The following is a 21,309-nucleotide window of genomic DNA, read 5'->3' on the forward strand; positions in this document are numbered from 1 at the left end:
TGTTATCAATAAAAAAACAATCAAGATAAACATTAGTGGTGCCACTCAGTTCGCCGGCCACGCCTAGTATCCCACTAGGTGATACGGCTTAATAAACTGCCCACTAATACTTCAACTATAGCCAAAAAATACAACTCCTGGTACGTATCGACTAACCCTGTCGATACGCTAATCAGTAAGTATCCAAATGCCACAATACTGCGTGATTAACTTTACCGGTATGTTATACCTTCAATAAATATACCAACTTCAATAAACTATTACAAATGCACCGTATGTACAATAAGTTAATAGGTTTCGGAGGACGAAATACCTCGCGATCGACCCAATCACGTTAACAATTCCCAGCAATCAAGGTTCCCGCCTCTCCAAAAAAAAAAATATTCCGAGCTTTTGCTCGCAGCGCCAATGTTGTGATTTTCAGTCAGCACTCTGATGGTCTAATAAGTACAGCAACTAGGCTTACCTTATTAGTCCCGCTTTACTGTAATCACACAGTGTAGATGAGCAAGTCCAAGTCAATATATATAATCGGTATCTTCCGTCTTGTTTGCTTGGTTCCCTGTTTTGAATAGACCGGTTCGGGTGGCGTCGAGGTCCCACATTAACATTTGCATACGCCCTATATGCAAATCAAGCTATCGGGGCGACGCCCTCGTTCGGTCGGAGGGGTGGTCTGTTTACCCAGCGGGCGCCGTTCACAACAATATTTATACAGAGCCATATATATATATATTATTATTATAAATCCAAAGGCAAATTACTGAAAAAATGACAATGCTGTGGGTATCAGTGGCTGGATCTCAATGGAGATACAAAAATAAAAAGCGAAAAGCTAAATCAAAACGATAAAGTAAACAGCCAGAAAAGTTAGCAGAGCTTTCGGGCAACACTAGCCCTTCATCAGTGCAGTGCAATATTATTATTATACAAATAATAATATTTATGAGTGTAACGGAACAATCAGGGAGGTGTTTTCACCTCCCTGGAACAATTAATGGCATGAGGTGAATGATGAACGGTTATATATCAACGAGGCAACAGCCGAGTTGATATATAACCTTTCATCATTCACCAAATGCCATTATTTGTACCATTACACGAATATAAAACATTCATTGTTTTATATAACAATAATATCTAAATAGATTCCTGTCATTTGAATCAAATAAAAGGTAGGCCTAGCCAAGGCCTACATTTGATTCACATTGATTAAAACAGTAACATTTGGTTTTTAATACTTATATTAAAGCTTATTATTTATATGGATGATTTTATAAATGCACCTACTGTTAGTGTTATTTATGTCAACAAACGACCAAACAATCCTAGGCCTAGCAAGGCTAAAACGCCTACTACTAGGCCTAGCTAGGCTGAAAGACAGCAATACGAAACTTCGACAGGCAAATGGAACTCATCTAGGCTAAAATTATGTTTTTTCCAGCGATTGTAGAGATGTTCCCATTAATTAATCAAAATCCTAAAAATGATCTAAGTTAATTTAAATGCCTTTTTGATCTAAATTAGTACATAATATTTCTCAAAAAATTTACTTCCATCGCTAAACCAGTCATAAAAATAACATTGGGCGACGAAAGTAAAAAATAGGTGTCGCTGTTGTATTTCAAAAGTAATAGAATAAAAAAAATATTTTCCAAACGCAAACAGATTTTTTTTTTCGTACACGAAAAAAAAGTACTATTAAACGATCGTTATTAGTGCGTACTATTATTGCACGCCATGTGACCAAGAATCATCCAATCAAATAACAGGAATTTATTTAGGTGTTATATAAAAAGAGTTGTACTTGCGGCAACAAAATATTGCGCGTGCATGCGCTAGTACATTATAAAGTTTGATTGATTGATTTTGGAACAAAACATCCCATAACTACATCTTATAAATAACAATTACAGTATGTAATATTTTAAATTCATAATGCAGGGCTCGAAATCTACTTTTTTTTCGACTAGCAAACTTTGCTAGTTGTAAAAAATTTAACTAGCAAAATCTGTAGCATAACTAGCAATCACAATTTTTTTGGTAAAATAGTTAAATTCTATAAAAAGCTGAATTTAGGTGTAGGCATAATATAGTTAGGTCAAGTTAGTAGTAGTAGTAGTATCTTTTTTACTCGACAACCGGATGCTTTTTTAGCCAAAGTAAAAAAAACGTTAAAATTATCAAAATTAAAGTGTTAAACTTTTAAAATTTTAAGCAGAACAAAAGTGTATGTATAAAATATTATTGCCAATGACAAAACTGAGTTTTAAATTGTTTATATCCAGACGTAATTAAAACATTACATTTAATTGCCACCGAGCAAAATTCTAGGCCCTAACTAATCCGTCCAGACTACTGCCACCCGCTTCACTCATCAGCCATGGCGTGTAAATGAAACAAATGATGTACCGTATATGTTTATTGTGTTTTTGAATAATTTTGTATATAATTTGCAATCAGAAAACAGTTTATTTGATCACTAAATAATTCTTTATTAAATATTATTAATAAAATTTGTTAGTATTACCTTATAATAAGAGTAAAGATATAAGGAAGAATATCAAAGAGATTATGAAACAGCTGTTCAAGAATATACTGTTCAACACCAAGTATTGTAAATTTTAAATGTTAAAACTGTAGCCAATCTTGTCAAAGGTCAAGCGCCTTTAGCCTGTCACGTTTAGATATTCAATATTGAACTTGACCTGACGTGATTTCACAATATCTTTATATGGTAGAGTGGATAGAAAATAATTAATTAATTTAAAAATTACCTTTAAAGTTGGTTTTGAACTGAATTGATGGATGTGTAGGCCTACTGTTGTTTAAAAGTATGTTTGATAAAAGTTTAGAATGAAATACTTGCGTTCAATGTTCGTGATGTCTAGTTGTGTAGTGTGATAAGTGTATGATTAAAAGTGTATTGTACATTATACGTAGATCGAAAAATAACGTGGGTTATGGTAGATAGATATAAATAAGTAGTAAAACATCCAAAATATATAGTTTGGTATTAATACTTTCATTAGTGTCCGCGCGCATCATCTAATTTCGACTAGCACCATGTGTACTTTTTTGTGTTTATTTCAAGTCCATAAGGAGCTGCAGTTTTATCATTCCAATACAGTACTAACTGCTAGTACTTAATTAATATGAAATTATATATGTCTCCAGAACCAGCCCCACCATGGCTGGAGCTGAACTAAGATAATTTCGAATCTAAAATAGCTGCTAGGTCCTCATAAATTGTGGACCTACCTTTTTGGTGGGGTACAGGACATACAAATAAAGAAGGAGGTGGGGATACAGGATTTCTAAAACGGGGAAGTGCTACTGTAATTAAGAGTGCACATGCATGATTATATTAATACAAATTATCATTTCTGGCTCTCAAGAGATCTTCTCCAGTTTATTTAGATCTGGTTAGCTCTCTTGGTGCCAGACACTTTATACTGGTATAATAGAACTAAATGTTACCAATATTTACTATACTGTAGGCCTACTGTTGTAATAAAAAATTATGAAGAATATTTACTGTTTTAATAGCCTTTTCACTTCACTCAACATTACACTATTTTGTACCACATACACACTAATCCAATCAACAGTTCAATAATTTAATTGTAGCCAGTAAGATGTGTGGAATTTGGGCAATATTTGGAAGTGAAGAAGATTTGCAAACACATTTTGAAAAGGCATGCAAGATATCGCACCGTGGACCCGATTCATTCTGTATGCAAAATATTAATCATTTTACCAACTGCTTATTTGGGTTTCATCAACTTGCCATAATGGATGATGCACTAGGAATGCAGCCAATGAGAATAAAGGAATTCCCTCATGTCATCATGATGTACAATGGTGAAATTTACAATTATAAGAAGGTAAGATAAGTACTGTCGGCTAGAGCATCTTTACCATGGTTTAACAAAACCTTGTACTTTTTATTAAAAATATAACGATAAACATGATTTAACCATAGTTTTTTCTTTAATTAAATTCACAAGGAATTTTGGAATTTACTTTTTACTTTCCTCAGCTGCGTGACCATTATGGATTCAACTTCACAAGTGACTGTGATGGTGAAGTTTTAATTCACTTGTACGGTCGTGGCGGAATTGACTTTATGGCCAAGATGCTAGATGGAGTTTTTGCCTTTTGTATTCTTGACACAAAAACTAAAAAGGTAAATATGTAGGTCTGGCCTACACAGTGGCATAACGTTTATGAGCGCTCACTGTCTAAACAAATTTAAAAAGAAATTAAAACGGCTGAAACGGCCTTAAAACGCCTGAAACCTCCAGCATTAGAGGGCCACTTAGCATCCCAATCAGGGGCCTCAGTCCTCTGCGTCTTCTTGTGGTGCAAATTTGTATGATTGGTGTATTTGTAGATTTAATAGATAGATAGATAGATAGATAAAAACTTTATTGCAATTTATAAAAAAAAATTGAAATACAAATTGAAGTTGAACAATTCAACAAATTAGGAAAATATATACAAAACTAGAAAGCCACTCCGAGAGGGCATACCTCCGCCTACTGTAAAATTCTCCTACATAAGATTTCTCCGGTAAAAAATATATATATATATATATATATATAAATCAAAGAGCTGCATAGGCAGGATATATAAAAAAATCAAGATCAAATAAGTTAAAACTGCCTCAATATAGATTTATTTTAACGACATGTTTCGGGCATAGCCCATCATCAGGTGAAAAGAATTGTAACAAAGGATAACATATATAAGTCACAAAATTACATAATATTATGTAATTTTGTGACTTATATATGTTATCCTTTGTTACAATTCTTTTCACCTGATGATGGGCTATGCCCGAAACATGTCGTTAAAATAAATCTATATTGAGGCAGTTTTAACTTATTTGATCTTGATTTTTTTATATATATATATATATATATATATATATATATATATATATATATATATATATATATATATATATTTGTGTATGTCTTAATGCTGTTTGTGATTTAGGCTAATTTCATTACAAGCATGTGTATGCGAGTTTGGTGCAATGGTTATGTAACAAGCCTTTCAATTAACAATAGCTTCAGTTGACTAACAATAGAACAGCAACGCGAAAATCAAACGAGTGAATTTGAAAAGAAATAGGTTTTTTAAACTACTCGCATAAAAAAACGTGCACATTAAATCAAATTATGTTTTAAAATTACAAATCACAAATTATAACTCTTGCCTCTTGTTAAAAAATGAAGTATTTTGGACAGTAATTCTCGAGAAAATGGAATTTCACTTTACTTGTTACTTTAAGACTGCTCGCCGGCTTTTGAAAAATTCTGTCCTATCTTTTAACACTAGCAGGTCTAAAAAAGTATACTAAAAAGTGGTCCAGAATTGGGACTGTGGTCCCAAATGGTCCCAAAATTTAATGGAATGGTCCTTGACCACATATCTATCTGTCTATTCATTTTGGTAAAGATCTTGTAATTACTTTTTGAGTAATCCTGCTAACAAACAAACAAAAAACAAACAAACAAACAAACACACGCTACCGATTATATATACCTCCTTGGCGGAGGTAAATTATGAATTATATTAGTTATAAATAAGGGAAACAATCAATATAAATCTAAGAATAAATCTTAGTACCCGACTGCTCAAGGAAAACCATCTACCAACCATTAAAAATACCGGTGTTAATAATGAAGTTCTATTGCATTTTGGTACAGGAAATTCATTGACTGATCTTAACTTATATGGTACGTGACGTGGTTGTGGAAGTAGGTTGTGAAGAATATGGCTCGGAATTTTCAGTTTTCGAAAGTATTCCTTGCACAGTTGTGTACATCGGTCCTCAAGCAAAGGTATAATTGTACGAAAACCATGGGAGTATAACTCTAAAAGCCCTTCTCTGAATTTGTTCAATAGCATTGACTTGTAAGCGGGTCAAACAAGTAGCCCACACTGGCGCAGCATATTCAACTACAGACAATACTACAATAAAAACAACTTAAATCGTGAACCGGCTTTACGCATCCCTACCAATGCGCTCATAGACAGTGGTGTCGTCCATGTATTAAATACATAGCACCCCCACCATAAGATCATAAGCAAAGAGAATGGGCCCCAGCTACGAGCCTTAGGGGATACCACCATTTACACCCTTCCATGAAGAGAAGGCGTTGCCTATCTTTACACGTTGTTGACGATGGCAAAGGAAAGCTCTAATCCAAGATAGAAGGTAGGAATCTACCCCAAATTTCCTAATTCCATGATCTATTAGATTGTACGCTTTCCAAAAGTCTTCTTGTTTTTTTTCCGTTGTGGAAAAACATTCATTAAAAAATTTTATAAGGGCATCAACAGTGGGTGTCACAAAACCTAAGACCACGAAAGCTAAGACCCCCTAAGACCTAACATCATGAAAGCTAAGACCCAAGACCTAAGATTACAAATTCTAAGATATACTACAGCTTAAAAACAATACTTGTTTATCCATACATAATTTTAAACACAGTAGGTTTCATTTATTACCATAAATATAATTAAATACTACCGCAAAACATAGATAAACTCACATTATTTTCGCCCGTTGAGTAAATGTATATTTTTTTCTTTACAACAAACAAACTTGACGGGTTGTTTGTTGGTATATATTTACTCCATTGTGTTGGTTCAGAGGATGCTTTTCTTACGCACCTGCCTTTCTTGTATTTTGACTCCAAATTTGTTGACTAACTTTATCCTGAATACCACACTTTAAAATTAGGATTTATAAGTACTTTCAGACGGAGAAACACATAAAAACAAATAAATAAATCCTTTAAATTGATGATTTTACAGACATGTTTCTTTGTATACTGTAACTCCTCGAGCTCCCCCCATGCTCAATGTTTTTGTTTCTATGGAGCGCCAAAAGAGCAACAATAATAGTACAAGTATAAAAACAGAAAGAAAACGAAACAAATCATGATTTTTAAATTAAAATTTATTTGCCAGTATTTATTTCTTCGTACTTGCATGATTATACTATTATCATTACAATTTTAATTTTACATTGTTCCATCCACACTGTAGATGGACTCCACAGAGTTTTCAGCCCTCTATATAATTTTTGCACTTTTGACGTTCCATAGAAACAAAAACATTGAACATGAATTCGCAAACAGTGCGAGAAAAACGTCTGTAAAATCATCAATTTAAAAATGTATTTGTTACTTTTTATGTGATTCTTTTTCATAAAAGTGCCAATTTTAAGGTGTGGTATTCAGAATAAATGTTGGGAGTTAAAATACAAGGCAGGTGCGAAAGATAAATATTTGTAATCTTAGGTCTTGGGTCTTAGCTTTCGTGATCTTAGGTCTTAGGGGGTCTTAGCTTTCGTGGTCTTAGGTTTCGTGACACCCCATCAACAGTTGACACTCCTTTGCTGCATCCAAACTGATTAGGTTATATGCATTATCATGCATATAACTTACTTACTTGCTTGGGTTTAGAGGCTGGAAGCGCTGCTTGTTTGCCCATTAATACTTCTCCAGTGCATCTGATGTAAGGGTTGTACTTCATTGGGTGGTTTGTCCAATATTTTTCCAATGCTGATTTTAATCGGTTTATTGTATTGGCTTCAACAGCATGCCCAGGTAGAGAATTCCAATTATTTATGGCTCTGAATGAAAAAGTGGTTTGTCTGGTCCTAGTTCAGCAAAGTTTTTAAAAAAATATGTCCTCTTCTTGAGTTCTCGTCCATATCAAAAAACATGTTGGCATCAAGGTTATCAAATCCTTTTATAATTTTGAAAATTTGTATGACATCTGACCTTTCTCGGTAGGCTAAAGTAGGAAGATTCAGATCTTTCAATCTGTCTGGGTAGAATAAATGCCTTATAGGAATAAGTCGTGTGGCTCGTTGTTGCACTTTTTCTAATAGATCTTCATCTTTCTTATACAATGGATACCAAGCTGTATTGCAGTATTCCAATGTTGGTCTAATACCCTTTTTACACTATCGACTGGGAGAGGAACACGAGTTGAACTTGGAGGCATTTTCCATTTACACTAGCCAAAAAAACTGCGAGATGAACTCGAGTTGCGCCCATTTACACTACATCGATCACCCCAGTGCTGTCAATCAAATCACTATTGCGAGCGCACACGTGGAACTTAACTGACTATTGTTTAAACACTGGAACATATCGACAAATCTCATATCAAAACATAATAATCCGAATTTACACACAATTTATTTAATTTTGAGTGTTAAAGTTTCTTTGTGGCTATTAAGATTATCATTTATTATTTTAAACATTAACAATTATTTTTCTTTTTAAAATGACTGCATTTCCGCCTTGTAGACTGTACAGGCCTTAAATTGTTAGGTTGGCGTAAAAATTAATTATTGTATGGTACTTTTTCAGTTCCTAAAACTGGAAGATCGTTAATAAATATGATAAACAATGTTGGGTTCAACATGCTTCCTTGGGGGATTTCGCTTGTGATATTTACACTTTGTGATAGATTACCATATACTGTAACTTTCTGTGATCCTCCAGTCAAATATTTCTCTATCCATCGATACAGGTTACCTTCAATGCCATATGATTTGAGCTTGCTAAGTAAACGTTGATGCGGTACACTGTCGAAAGCCTTTTGATAATCTAAATATAAACAATCAATAGAGTGACCATCATCAATATCCTCTGTCCATTTCTCCAAGACTTCCAGGAATTGCGTTGTACAGGACCTGCCACTACGGAAACCATGCTACTCATCGCTTAACAAGTTATTTTGATTTAGATGATTTGTAAGTGCCTTTGGTATAATTTTTTCCATAATCTTGCATACCACCGACATCAAGCTTACAGACCTATAGTTGTTTGGGTCATCCTTCCTTCCTTTTTTGAAGATTGGTACCACTGTAGCTTTTTTCCAGCTTGTTGGAACATCACCCTCATTCATCAGCTTGGTAACAATCATCTGCAATGTTTGTGCACTCATGGGTTTCCTTCAAAATACGAGAGTGCAGTCCATCTGGTCCCGGTGATTTATTAATGTTTAAATTGATGAGAAGGCTATCGATATCGTGTACTGTAAAGTCGATATAATTTTAGATTAGGTTTTATTTTCCAAGTAAGGTACTGTTGATAAATCTTCTGGTGTAGACACTTTCAAAAAATGTGTTGAGAGTTTCAGCTTTATCCTGGTCAGATGTAGCCAATTTTCCTTCTGGTGTCTTTAGATCTGGAATGCCCAATTTTGTTCTTGTTTTCGCTTTGACATATTTCCAAAAACCTTTGTTATTATCCTTAACTTCTTCTGCCAGTCTATTTTCAAAATCAGATTTAGTCTTCCTAATATTAGTGTGGTAGCTTCATTTCTTGCTTCACAGTACTGGTCCCAATACTGTAGTACGATTCTTTTGATGGATCCCTTTTCTTGATTTTTAAGTATTTATTTCAGCATTTGCGTTTCCTCTTTACAGCTTCCAGTGCGGCTTTATTCATCCACTGTGGTTTATTGTGTATTTCCTTCGCATGGGTATAAAGTCATCTATACGTTTTTGCATTATATTTTCAAAGATGTCCCACGCTTCTGGTCCGGATAAATTTGGTAATAGATTAAACCATTCAATGTATTGTAATTGGTTTCTTGCCATATCATAGTCTCCATTGTAGTAGCTTTTCGCAAGTATATCTTCATTACAAACTTTAAGCCCAACCAGCGTATTGAATTTAATAGTCACAAGGTCACTCTTGCCAATAGGGGATCCAATGGTTACATCACTAATCAAGTCTTCTTGGTTGGTAAAAATAAGATCCAGTATATTTGGTGTTTGTCCGGTTCTAAATCTAGTTGGTTCTTGTGTTGGTATAAAAACAGATCGTTGATACATTCCAAGAATTTGCAAATGTTGTTAGCATCATTTCCGTATACTACATTCTGTTGCAAATCAATGTCTCGGTAGTTAAAATCTCTCTCTCTAAAACCTTCTCTAGCATAACACATAGCTGTTGGTTGTTTCCATAGAACTTGGGCTTATGTATACACAACCGAATAGTAAATTAAATCCTCTGTCTTTTATTTGTATCCAAACAGACTCCTCAAATGATTAATTTTCAAGGGTTATCAGGGTACCAGAGATTCCTTCTTTCAAGTAGATTAATACTCCTCGCTTGATATCTTTTTTTGTGGGCAGGAACATCTGGTATCCTTCAAGTTGAAGCTCGCATTGTTGAATCTGTTGGTCATTCTGTAATGATTTTGGGTAGATTTCAGTCAAAGCCACCACATATGGTTTGTCAACTAAAACTTGTGCCTTTAATTCTTCTCGTTTATTCATAGGTGAATCACAGTTCGTGTATAAAAAATTAAAAGTTGATTGGGTATTATTTTGCTGCAAATTTGTTTGCGGCCAAATTAAAGTATATGCATCATTATTTACATTCATAGGTAAAACATTAGGTGCTTTGTTCCGTACTGTGTCTACAATTATTCTGTGGAGATGTTCTTTTAGGCAGATCTGTCGTCACTCCGAAAGCTGTGACGAACTATCTTTCCATTTCTGATAACAAGATTGTCTTCTCCCCTGCTTGTTCTTTCTTTCAGTTTCAATCGAAGTGCTTTGTACGCTTCTCTTTCTGTTCTTGTCCTATCCTTAGAAACTTGCACTGACTCCGGCTTTAAAGTTCAGCATTTTTTTAATACTCTATCACACGAGCTAGCTTGTTCCATAACTACTTTCAGTGGCTTTGGTTTATCCACATAACCTTATTGATTTTGTCAAGATGTTTATTTATTTATTTATTCTTTCCTTAGCACTATTTTGTCCGTCAATTATCTTGAGATCAATTTCATCTACCTACATCAATCCTTATGGCCACGAATCGATGTGTTATCTTTTCACGGTGCACAATCAAAAATTACACGGTCTACACACGATTTAACGAAATCATGTTTGGAATAATATCTTCACAAGCATGTATCATAATTAAACCAAATTTGGTACTCATAAATTTCAGGTCATATTTCATCATTCAGCATTAAAGCACATGCGTACGCGTGCTTAAAATTTTCACAATTGATTTTCGATGAAATTAGAGTTTGTTTCAGGCAATTATAAGCGTTTAAAAAATTGCCATGAGTGCACAGATTTTTACACGCGCACTGCGGGTTAAACGTTATTACACACACTTTTTGTCCGATTTCTGTTTTACAACCTTTCTTTAATATCTTCATCATATTTTATTCACCTTTCAACTCGAAATTGCGTTCTACGAGCACGTCAAAAGGACAGGCTACGCATGTGTAAGTTAATAAAATGGTAACAAAATGGTGAAAATATGCTAAAATTTTAAAATCAATATAGATGTCAGAATGCTCAGGAACTCCTATTTTGCATTTCATTTTGTATCATATGTATGATTTATTATGAAATTAAAAGAAAAAATTAAGTCATCATTAATTGCATATTAAATTTTTTTAAATTAATTTTGACAATAAAACAAACTATTACATTTTCTTGGGCCGAAATAACAAACTTAACATTAACTTTTTTCTTTAAAATGTTCATATATAAAGTTAAACATTTGTTTATAATAACAATTCATTGCGGTATGTAATAATCTATCTGCACCAAAGTGGTTACTGCATGTAGTAAATACTTCAACTTTTAGTCAGTTGTGTATGGCTTGGTGGTGTGCTCGTGTCTATAGCACAAGGTACCGAGTCTCACTTTGGGAAACAAAACGAAATAAGATTTTTTTTTATTATCCATATTGTTTGTTCAATTTTATTTATTTATTTATTATTATTTATTTTGTATTTGCATTAGCAAGATCCTATCTTCATATATTATAAATAATTAAAGATTCTGACAAAATCAATCAATCAATATATCTTTTAAAAATCAATTATCTTTATTTAAATCAATGCATATAGCCTATAATTCCTCATAGTGACGAATTAAATCTAGTTAAGATTAATTTTTTATTTAATTTGGGCCCAAATTTGTTCTCCAATTAAACTTTCAAAAACTTTCATTGTTGTAAAAGTAAGTGAAATAGGGAAAATATCATTCTCGATACTTCTAGGTGGACTAGCTTTCAGGATAGGCACTACATTTGCGCATTTCCAAATATCAGATATAACCCCTTCCCTGAGACTAGAATTAAAGATAGCACATAGAGGACCTGCAATTATGCTACTGTTATCTTTCAGAATCCATGGGGGAATCATGTCTGGTCCAGGTGCTTTATTTCATTTAATCTGATTGAGTTTGTTCCATAGTGCAGGGTTTAGGTAAATGATTGAGTTTGGCACATAGTGCAGGGTTTAGGTAAATCATTTAATGTGATTGAGTTTGTTCCATAGTGCAGGGTTTAGGTAAATCATAACAAAGCTAATTCTTCCTTCTTGACTGTTTTACTAGGTGTATATTGGACGGGATACAATTGGCGTTCGACCATTGTTTCGTCTTTACAAGGAAAAACAAAGAGTGCTTGCCATATGTTCAGAAGCAAAGGGACTATTAGGAATTGAGAAAGTAGAGGAGGCTAATGGTATATCCCAGTTACTACCCGGTCATTACGAAGAATACAATTTGGGAAATGACGGAAAAGCTGTATTTGTTTGCCAAAATCAGTTTCATTCAATAACTGTTGTACCAAAATGGGCTTTGGAAACATCATGTCAAATACCAAGTAAGGTCATTTTCTAAAGGATAATGACTCCTACTTAATCCAGAAAAAACAGATCATAAGGTAGTGGGATGATTCGGCCCAGGGACAATTTGGCACATTTAAGCAACTGTGCAATGCAGATGCAAAAAAAAATCAATTATTTAATTACGTTTAATGTTTGGTTTTGTTTCCTTTTACAAAAAAACAAGGCCATATACATGGCTGCAGTCGCATGCTCAAGGTAGTGTTTACCGACCGACATAGTGAGCTGTAAAGTCACGTTGCACGCGACTAAAAATTACATTTTTTAGAATCAACATTGGAAATATCAACAAAATACAACTGGACTGTATATATAGTAGCAGCAAGTTTTCACAACCTATCCATGTTTATACGACCTGGATAGGTTGTAAGACGTCATTATATACAAGTACAGTAAATCCAGTTGACTAGATTTAATTGTTTTCTAAACTTAATACTACCAGGATGAATGATAATATCCATACCTGTATCAACAAAATATGTTATTAAATATTTAGTTCAAACACTTGATATCAAAATTTTATAAATACCACAAAAAGGTACAATCATTATTGGTTTGGTCTAAAAAAAGTGGCAAAAGTGGCTAAATCATCTTTGGAAGGGCCGAATCGTCCTGAATTTGATCATAAAGTGTGTGATAGTACAAAAGCATAATTACTATGCTGTATAAAAATAAATTAATGCAAAAAATAACATTGAATTCTATAATAAATATTATTTATTTGCGAGGAGCAAGTTTTCACATTATATATACTTTGAAATTTTACTCTTAATTTCAGATGCAGATCATGCAGCTAATATTCAATTCTTGTTTACCGAGGCTGTTACAAAAAGATTTATGGCAAACAGAAGAGTAGGTTGCTTCTTATCAGGTAACATATGAAAAGTCTGAATCTTACCAAACTATTAATTGTGGAACAGATTCTTTTTTGTTCACATTTGTGAAATTTGGTGGTATATGAGGGGTGTAATATTTGGATGTGGTGGTTCTAAAACAACAACAATTTTCTTTGGTGTATTATATTATAATACTTGATTTAATGGATGTTCAAATAATTGTTAATAATTTTTAGTCGCATGGACGCGACTCAATAGTTCATTATGTCTGTCGGTCTGTCTGTCGGTCGGGTATCACTATGCGTTTTATCGCTTTTCTGTACTTTTTGAACTGTTTTGATGTACAGAAAAGTTTTAAAGTACATTACTTTTTGAAAGTTCATTTTTTTCTGAGAGCATGCGACTTATGGCTGTTGGCCTTGTTTTATTATCTATTTTGACTAGATTGCATTTTCAATAACGTTAGTACTGCTTTTTAAAATTGTCCAGTTACAATGTTTGAAAGTAAAGAAAAGTTATAACATATGTAGTGAATTTATCTTAGTTGGTTCCGAGCTTTCTCAGGCGTATATATTTCCACGCGACGTACACAGCTGTCACTGAATGATAACTCATACAAAAAGTATATTTAACTCAACTAGAACTTTTATTCCTTGTAATTCGATTAATACATCTTTCTACCACTACCAGTCAAGCCTTAATATATTCTTTATCATCTTTCCGTTTATCTACTCTGATCTTATTCTCTCTTCTCCTCTAATATCTATTACATTCCACTTTTATACTGAATATGCAAATTTTAGGCTTCAGAGGAGGATAACATTTTCCCTCCAAAATTTATGCGATTTTGATTGGCTAATTAAGGCGGACCTGGTCTAAAGCATCCTTCTCTAAACACAGAGAATCACAACATTTATAATATGACATTCCCCTTTTTGGGAAAAAGATTGTGTCAATCTTTCCAAAAATTTAACATTTAAAACCATTTTACTTTAAACTATCTACTAATAACACCTCTATAATATTATTATGCACGGCTTAATCCATCTGCATTTCCATTTAATGATCCTTTCTTGTAAATAACTTTAAATTTACATCCTTGTAAAAACAGAGCCCATCTCATAAGTCTAACATTGGCACCCTTCATTGAGTCCATCCATCTCAATGCCTGGTGGTCAGTATGAACTTGAAATTCACAACCATACAGATAGTACTTAAGTTTATTGATAGCCCAAACAATAGAGAGGCACTCTTTTTCTGGCACAGAATATCTCTGCTCAGAATATCTCTGCTCATGTACAGATAACTTTCTACTTAAGTACACAATGGGATAATCATTACCCTCACCATCTATTTGGCTCAGCACTGCACCTATGCCATAATTTGAGGCATCGGTTTGCAATATAAACATCTTATCAAAATTTGGGGCTTTTAATACATTATCATCAGTAAGTCGTTTCTTTAAGGTTACAAAGGCATTTTCACATTGTTCATTCCACTTAACGGTATTACTTTTACTCTTTAAAGTTAAATCAATCAATGGCTTAGCAATATCGGCATAGTTCTGTACAAATTTTCTGTAATAGCCAGTTAATCCGAGAAATGATCGGACTTGTTTCTTAGACAAAGGTCTGGGGAACTTTTCCACAGCCTCAACCTTATCAATCATGGGTCTAATTTCTCCATTACCAATCTTATGCCCCAGAAATTCTACCTGTGCATAGGCAATTTTACATTTCAAAGGCTTTGCTGTCAATCCAGCACTACTTAATCATTCATTCAAATGAAAAATATGATCTTTCCAAGTTTGACTATAAATACATATGTCATCTATATATGCCTTAGCATATCCCTCAGTACCTTGTAATACCTTATCCATTAATCTTTGGAAAGTACTAGAGCTATTTTGCATACCAAATGGAAGTACATTGTAACAATACTGTCCAAATTGTGTAATAAATGCTGATTTGTCTTTGGTCTTAGGATCCAGAGGCACCTGGTAAAATCCTTTAGTTAGATCTAACGTAGTTATGTATATTGCGGATGATACCTCATCCAACATTTCGTCTATGCGAGGCATAACATAAGGGTCAAATTGTGTAGTCTTATTTAGTGATCTAAAATCTGTCACCATTCTAATTTGATTCTGGCCTTTCTTCAGGGCAATAATAGGTGCAGCATAGGCACTAACAGTAGGTTCTATTATACCCATAGCCAACATACTATCTAATTCCTCTTTCAATTTACCCTTTAATGCTTGGGGCGTTCTATATGCCCTATGCCTTATAGGCATTTCACCATTAGTCTTAATTTCATGTGTCACCAAGTGAGTTCTACCTGGTACATCCGAGAATACATTCTGTTGGTACTTTAACAATTCTGTTAATTGTTTAGTTTGTGTATCATTTAAATTACTACTAACGTTAACATCTCTCCATGTTTGTGATTGATGATAAGACAATCCTATGTCTATTTCACTATCTAACTCATTGTTATGGACTGTTTCATTTAAGTCTACTTCTTCTATCGACTGAACATTTGTTACTACATAATAACCATCTTTACTTATTTCTACTTTATCATACCATCTCTTTAACATATTAATATGTAGAATTTGTTTTTCTTTTCTTCTACCTCCTATGTATATTTCATAATTTACATCATTGACCTTTTTTGTAACAGTGAAGGGGCCTTGCCATTTACTGTCTAACTTACTATTTCCTACTGGAAGGAATATCAACACTTTGTCCCCTTCTACAAATTCTCTATCAATAGCATTCTTGTTATAATTGTGGGACATAATTTCTTGTTGTTCAAGTTTGTTTACATTAGCATCTTTCATTAATTCCTCCATTTTTTCTCTTATGTCTAACATGTATTTGATAACATCAGTAGATGTTTCTTCATCTTCTACCCAATTACTTTTGAGTAAACTCAAGGGTCCCCTCACCTCTCTACCATAAAGCAATTTAAAAGGTGAATGGCCCGTCGCTTTACTAGGAACTTCTCTGTATGCAAACAGAAAGGGGGGTATGTAGTTATCCCAATTTTTGCTTTGGTTAACTGTAAGTGTCCTTATCATATTTTTCAATGTACCGTGAAATCTTTCAACAAGCCCATTGCTTTGGGGGTGGTACACTGTAGTCTTTAATTGATTAATCCCCAACATACTACATATAGATTGCATAATTGAAGACATGAAATTAGTTCCTTGATCATGTACAATCTCTTCGGGTAATCCTACTCTAGTAAAGACTTCTATTAGAGCCCTGGCTACTGTTTCAGCTCTAACATTGGGTAACGGGATAGCATCCGGATATCTCGTAGCATAGTCAATTATAGTAAGCATATATTTGTTATTACGGCTTGTTCTAGATAAGGGTCCAACAATGTCTATCGCTATACGTTTAAATGGTGTACTTATAATCGGTAACGGTATCAAAGTATGTTTCCTTTTACTTTTACCCTTATCTACCTTTTGGCATTCCTTACAGACTTTACAATAGACTACCACATCTTTAAATATACCTGGCCAATAGAATTGGTTCAGGATCCTACTTTTAGTTTTCTCAACACCCATGTGACCTGCAAATATCAATATCATTTCGTCTTGTATTCTAACATCATTTTCTATTCTGGCTTGCTCCCTAGTTAGGACGAACATTTCTTTAGCCATTGTTTCCCCACAATTCTGGTCCAAATCATGACCCAATAACATGTCCCTCTGTAATCCTTCGATTACGGCTACAATCACTTTTCCTGTCACTATCTTACTTTCTATAGCTACCTCAGCTAAGGGGACGGTAATATCGCCTCCTATACCTCTTAACGTAACCCATTTTCCTGGCAAGTAACATTTGTTAGGCACTAGACTTTCCTTAACAGCTGACTGGGTACATCCTGAGTCTCTAAGCATAGTTATATCCTGTCCTTCTAATTTTCCTGGTATTGTACATTTCTCCATTTTATTTTCTACACTATCTATAACTACTTGGGGTCTATCTGATTTTAGTCCTTCACATCTTAAAATGGATATGAAAGGATTTTAAAATTTCACAAAAATGACTTTTTATGAATCCTTTTAATGTTAATAAACAGCACACAAAAAATTAGATTCAAATACCTAGTAGAACTTGAGAAATAAATAAATTAAATTTTGGTATAAAACGTCCGCAAAATGGCCGACCAACTGGCACGCCATCTTAATTTTTATGAACGTTCTATACGCACGTACGAGATCGTCAAATTTAGAGTTTGAAACACCCGGGGTTGTAGCCACGGCAGCAGTCGTTTTGTGATTGGTTAATGAATTTTAATACAGTCCAATCACCGCCTTGTTTCGTTCGCGGTCTGTGTGGTGTAAACAAAATAAACAAACCCATCCTCTCACGTGTTGCAAGCTCCCTGTTGCTGCAGTCGTAGAAAATATTGATATTTCACAAATCAATAAAAAGTTATGTCTGCAAAGATTGTACGTGAAAAGAAGAAAGGGTGTATTTGTACATCTCACACTAAACCACTCACGCAGACTACAAATTAGGCTAGGTCTAGTAGTAGACTATATTTTCTTCTAAATTCGCTAGTACTATACTAGGCTAGGCTAGGCCTACACATGGAGTTACTCCATGGTCTACAGTACAAGAGAGTAGTAGTCGCCGGTCCACCGACGAACCTCCAGGAAGTGGACAAGGCGCGGGCGTAGACGTATGTAAAAGGCGACGTAAATAAAAAAGGTAAGCTTGTGTTGAACTTGTTTTTGGCTCTGACTTTTGTTATTGACTAATATAATATCATAATACTAATAATTAAAGTAGAGCAGAGGTGAGGCAGAGAGGATTATTATAGTTTAGTTAGTAACTGTAATTAAATAATAACCTCTTTCTGTTTGTTACCAAGTCATAAAATATAATACTATAGGGCCTAGGTAGGATTGAATAAAAATAATAGTACATTTCCATCCATTTATTGGTCTTATCTTTGCAGATTTATGGAATCAACAGTACATGAGATGGCTTTGAAGAACTGTAATAGTACTAGTAATAAAATTGTAAACATCAACAAATTATATGGCAGAAATAGTGTGTGGAATGAATTTTATTGAACAAATGTATCATAATGAGTTTGGAACAAGCAGGATTTTTCAAACGGGACATAAATTACTTTTGAGACCTGAGTGATACATTTTAATTCTAAAAAACACCAGCCAGCTCCATCATATTCAAGAGATGGATTCTTTCATAAATGTCCATTGTACATAGTATTTGGCTAAATAAATAAAAAAAAAAGAAGTACAGTAGTGATTTATTTGTTTATATACCCAGACCCATTTAGATGGTTAAAAACAAACACTATATGATGCACTGCTACTAGTGTACTGTCGTAGTACATTACCATAGTTACAGTATGACTGTAACCCTAGCACTCACGTCTAAAGAATTCTATTAAAAATGCATATTTTACTATTCTTCATAAATATTTAGTTCTGTAATTGTAATTGTCTGCGCTCATTCTATACTTGGTGTCTTAGTATACTGCATATGTATCGTGCAAGCATGATCCAAGTAGCATCTATTATAAAGTACGCTGGGCATCTTTCTATTCACCTGAAAAAAAGGAAAATGAATGAGCACATGTTTATCTGCCCTCAAAACAAAATAATAATTTAGTATAATTTATTATGTAGGTTTGATCAACAGTTTAAAATAGCAATGCTCAGTACTGTTACCTTAATATTATAATTTGACTCTAACATTTGCGCTTCCATTCCAATCAATAAATACATTTGCTTATCCCGTCCATCAATTATCATAGTTGCACTCCAATTATAGACCTGTAGGTAGGTAAAAATACAAATGAATTGTTTATTTACTGTATTAATAATATATGATACAAGCTCAAATACCCCTAACTAGGCCTGGCCTGTTATAACCTTTATTACTACATTAGAGAAAATCCACCTCTATTCATTTTATTGGGAATCCTATATTTAGTATTCAGTGTTGCCTAGCCTAGGGCGGCATGTAATAACAAAAAAATATTTTAATAATGCGTTAGTCAGGACACTACAGCACACACCAATATTAATAAACGTACTTATAAATAATGTGTATATACATAATACAGTAACACAATTGTGCCTACCATTAACACCCTCAACGATACATCAAGGAGCATACGCTCTCAGCTCACCTCTGGCCGGCCGACTAAACACCGTATCCAGCAGTCATCGCTACTAAAAAGGCCTAGCTAGCTCCAGGCCATGGCATTGTCAAACACCATTTGCTCGTCCAACTGTTTCTTCAAAACGATGTTAACACCCGTGTTAACAAGACGATGTGGACGAATTTCCATCAATTTCAGTTAATTACAATGAAATAATAATAAAATGAATGTTTCAATAATACGTGTATAATAAATAGCGAAATAAACATCGCTCGCGAGAGAGGAGGGTCGAGAGAGAGAGGCCAAGGAGATCGACTCTGTGATTCTCACGCATGCGCAAAATAACTCCGTGTACCCAGCAAGATAGGCATTTGGCTATGAATTTCGTAAAAGGTGGCCTTGAAAAACGAAATTAAAATCCGTTTAAAAAAAAACATGGTTGATAATATGAATTAATTTTATTCGATTAGGCTAACATACTTATCCAAGAATAAAAATATCAAAGCGATAAGTAATTACTACCATGCTTTTGCATCAATCAATGATTTACTGCTAAATTCCTATCTCTGTAATACAAAAATAACTTTTAGTGACGTCACAAAAAGTTTTTCACAGGTTTCTCAGGGGCGTTTTGAGGGCGTTGTCGTCCTCCAAAACATTAAGTATGACTATGGCAAGCTTAAAACTGATTGATCTACACGTTGAGCCAATAAAATGATATTGCTAGGAACCCTTTCATATCCATTTTAAGCCATCTTTCACATTCGGGCCCTTCTTAGTGTCACTAGTCTTTCCTTTTGCTACCATCTTAGGACAATCCCCTATTTTATGTCCCTTCTCCTTACAATTAAAGCATAGGCCATTAATCCATTCATTTGAAGGTTCTCTCTGTTGGAAATTTCTACCATAGTTATGGAATTTGCCTCCCCTTCCGCGATACCTATTGTATCCTTGCTGCCTAGCTCCAGGGTTATTCTGAGTCGTACTATTCTTAGGTTTACTATTTTCTTGGCCCTTATAATACGTAGGCTTATTTTCAGAATTTACGGCATTCAAATAGCCACGGCCACCTCTATTAGCTATATAATCATCGGCTAGCATAGCCATATCATAGCTCTTATTTACTTGTTTATCTCTAAGATAAAGCCTCAGATCTTCAGGCATTTTATCAAGTGCCTGTTCCATTATAATCATTTCAATAATGCCTGCAGCATCATCTTCTTTTACATTAGCACATTTCATCCAACATTTTAAATAATGGGAGAGCTCATTCAGCCATTCCCTGATGGACATATCTTTAACTCTGTTCGAATTTCTAAATTTAAATCTGTAGGTCTCTGCGGACACATCATACTTTTCTAAGATTGCCTTCTTTAAGGTATCATAATCTACACATTCTTTTACGGTTAAGGATGCATATGCTGTCCTAGCTTTACCAGACAGTTCAGGTGCTAACCTAGCGGACCACGTATTCTTATCCCAACCTGTGGCTTCTGCCAAGTGTTCAAATGTTCTAAAATATATATCAATATCATCTGATTCCTTCAAAGTAGGAACCTTTACCTTCATTTCATCTACTATTTTCCTAGCATTACTGTAGCTA

At 34.1% G+C, this 21,309-nt stretch overlaps 1 protein-coding gene and 1 long non-coding RNA gene across 5 annotated transcripts in view; one reads left to right on the forward strand and one right to left on the reverse strand.

Moving 5' to 3' along the window:
* Positions 1-21,309, forward strand: part of LOC140046553 (asparagine synthetase [glutamine-hydrolyzing]-like) — a 47,127-nt gene that overhangs the window by 19,172 nt on the left and 6,646 nt on the right. For 3 of the 4 annotated variants that reach the window (XM_072091244.1, XM_072091245.1, XM_072091242.1), the window contains exons 2-5: positions 3,631-3,887; positions 4,043-4,189; positions 12,416-12,686; positions 13,487-13,579. In XM_072091244.1, the coding sequence (XP_071947345.1) occupies positions 3,639-3,887; positions 4,043-4,189; positions 12,416-12,686; positions 13,487-13,579 (760 nt within the window). In that variant the 5' untranslated portion in view covers positions 3,631-3,638. Of the gene's footprint in view, positions 1-3,630; positions 3,888-4,042; positions 4,190-5,685; positions 5,856-12,415; positions 12,687-13,486; positions 13,580-21,309 lie in introns of those variants that run through there. The other variant, XM_072091246.1, reaches the window with a different exon arrangement.
* LOC140047989 (uncharacterized) lies at positions 18,311-19,887 on the reverse strand. The gene is made up of 3 exons (XR_011845015.1): positions 19,686-19,887; positions 19,270-19,374; positions 18,311-19,147 (listed from the first exon to the last, which is right to left on the reverse strand). It is a non-coding gene; the product is annotated as an uncharacterized lncRNA (long non-coding RNA).

Source organism: Antedon mediterranea, chromosome 4 (genome assembly GCF_964355755.1).
Source record: "Antedon mediterranea chromosome 4, ecAntMedi1.1, whole genome shotgun sequence".
Lineage (NCBI taxonomy): Eukaryota > Metazoa > Echinodermata > Crinoidea > Comatulida > Antedonidae > Antedon > Antedon mediterranea.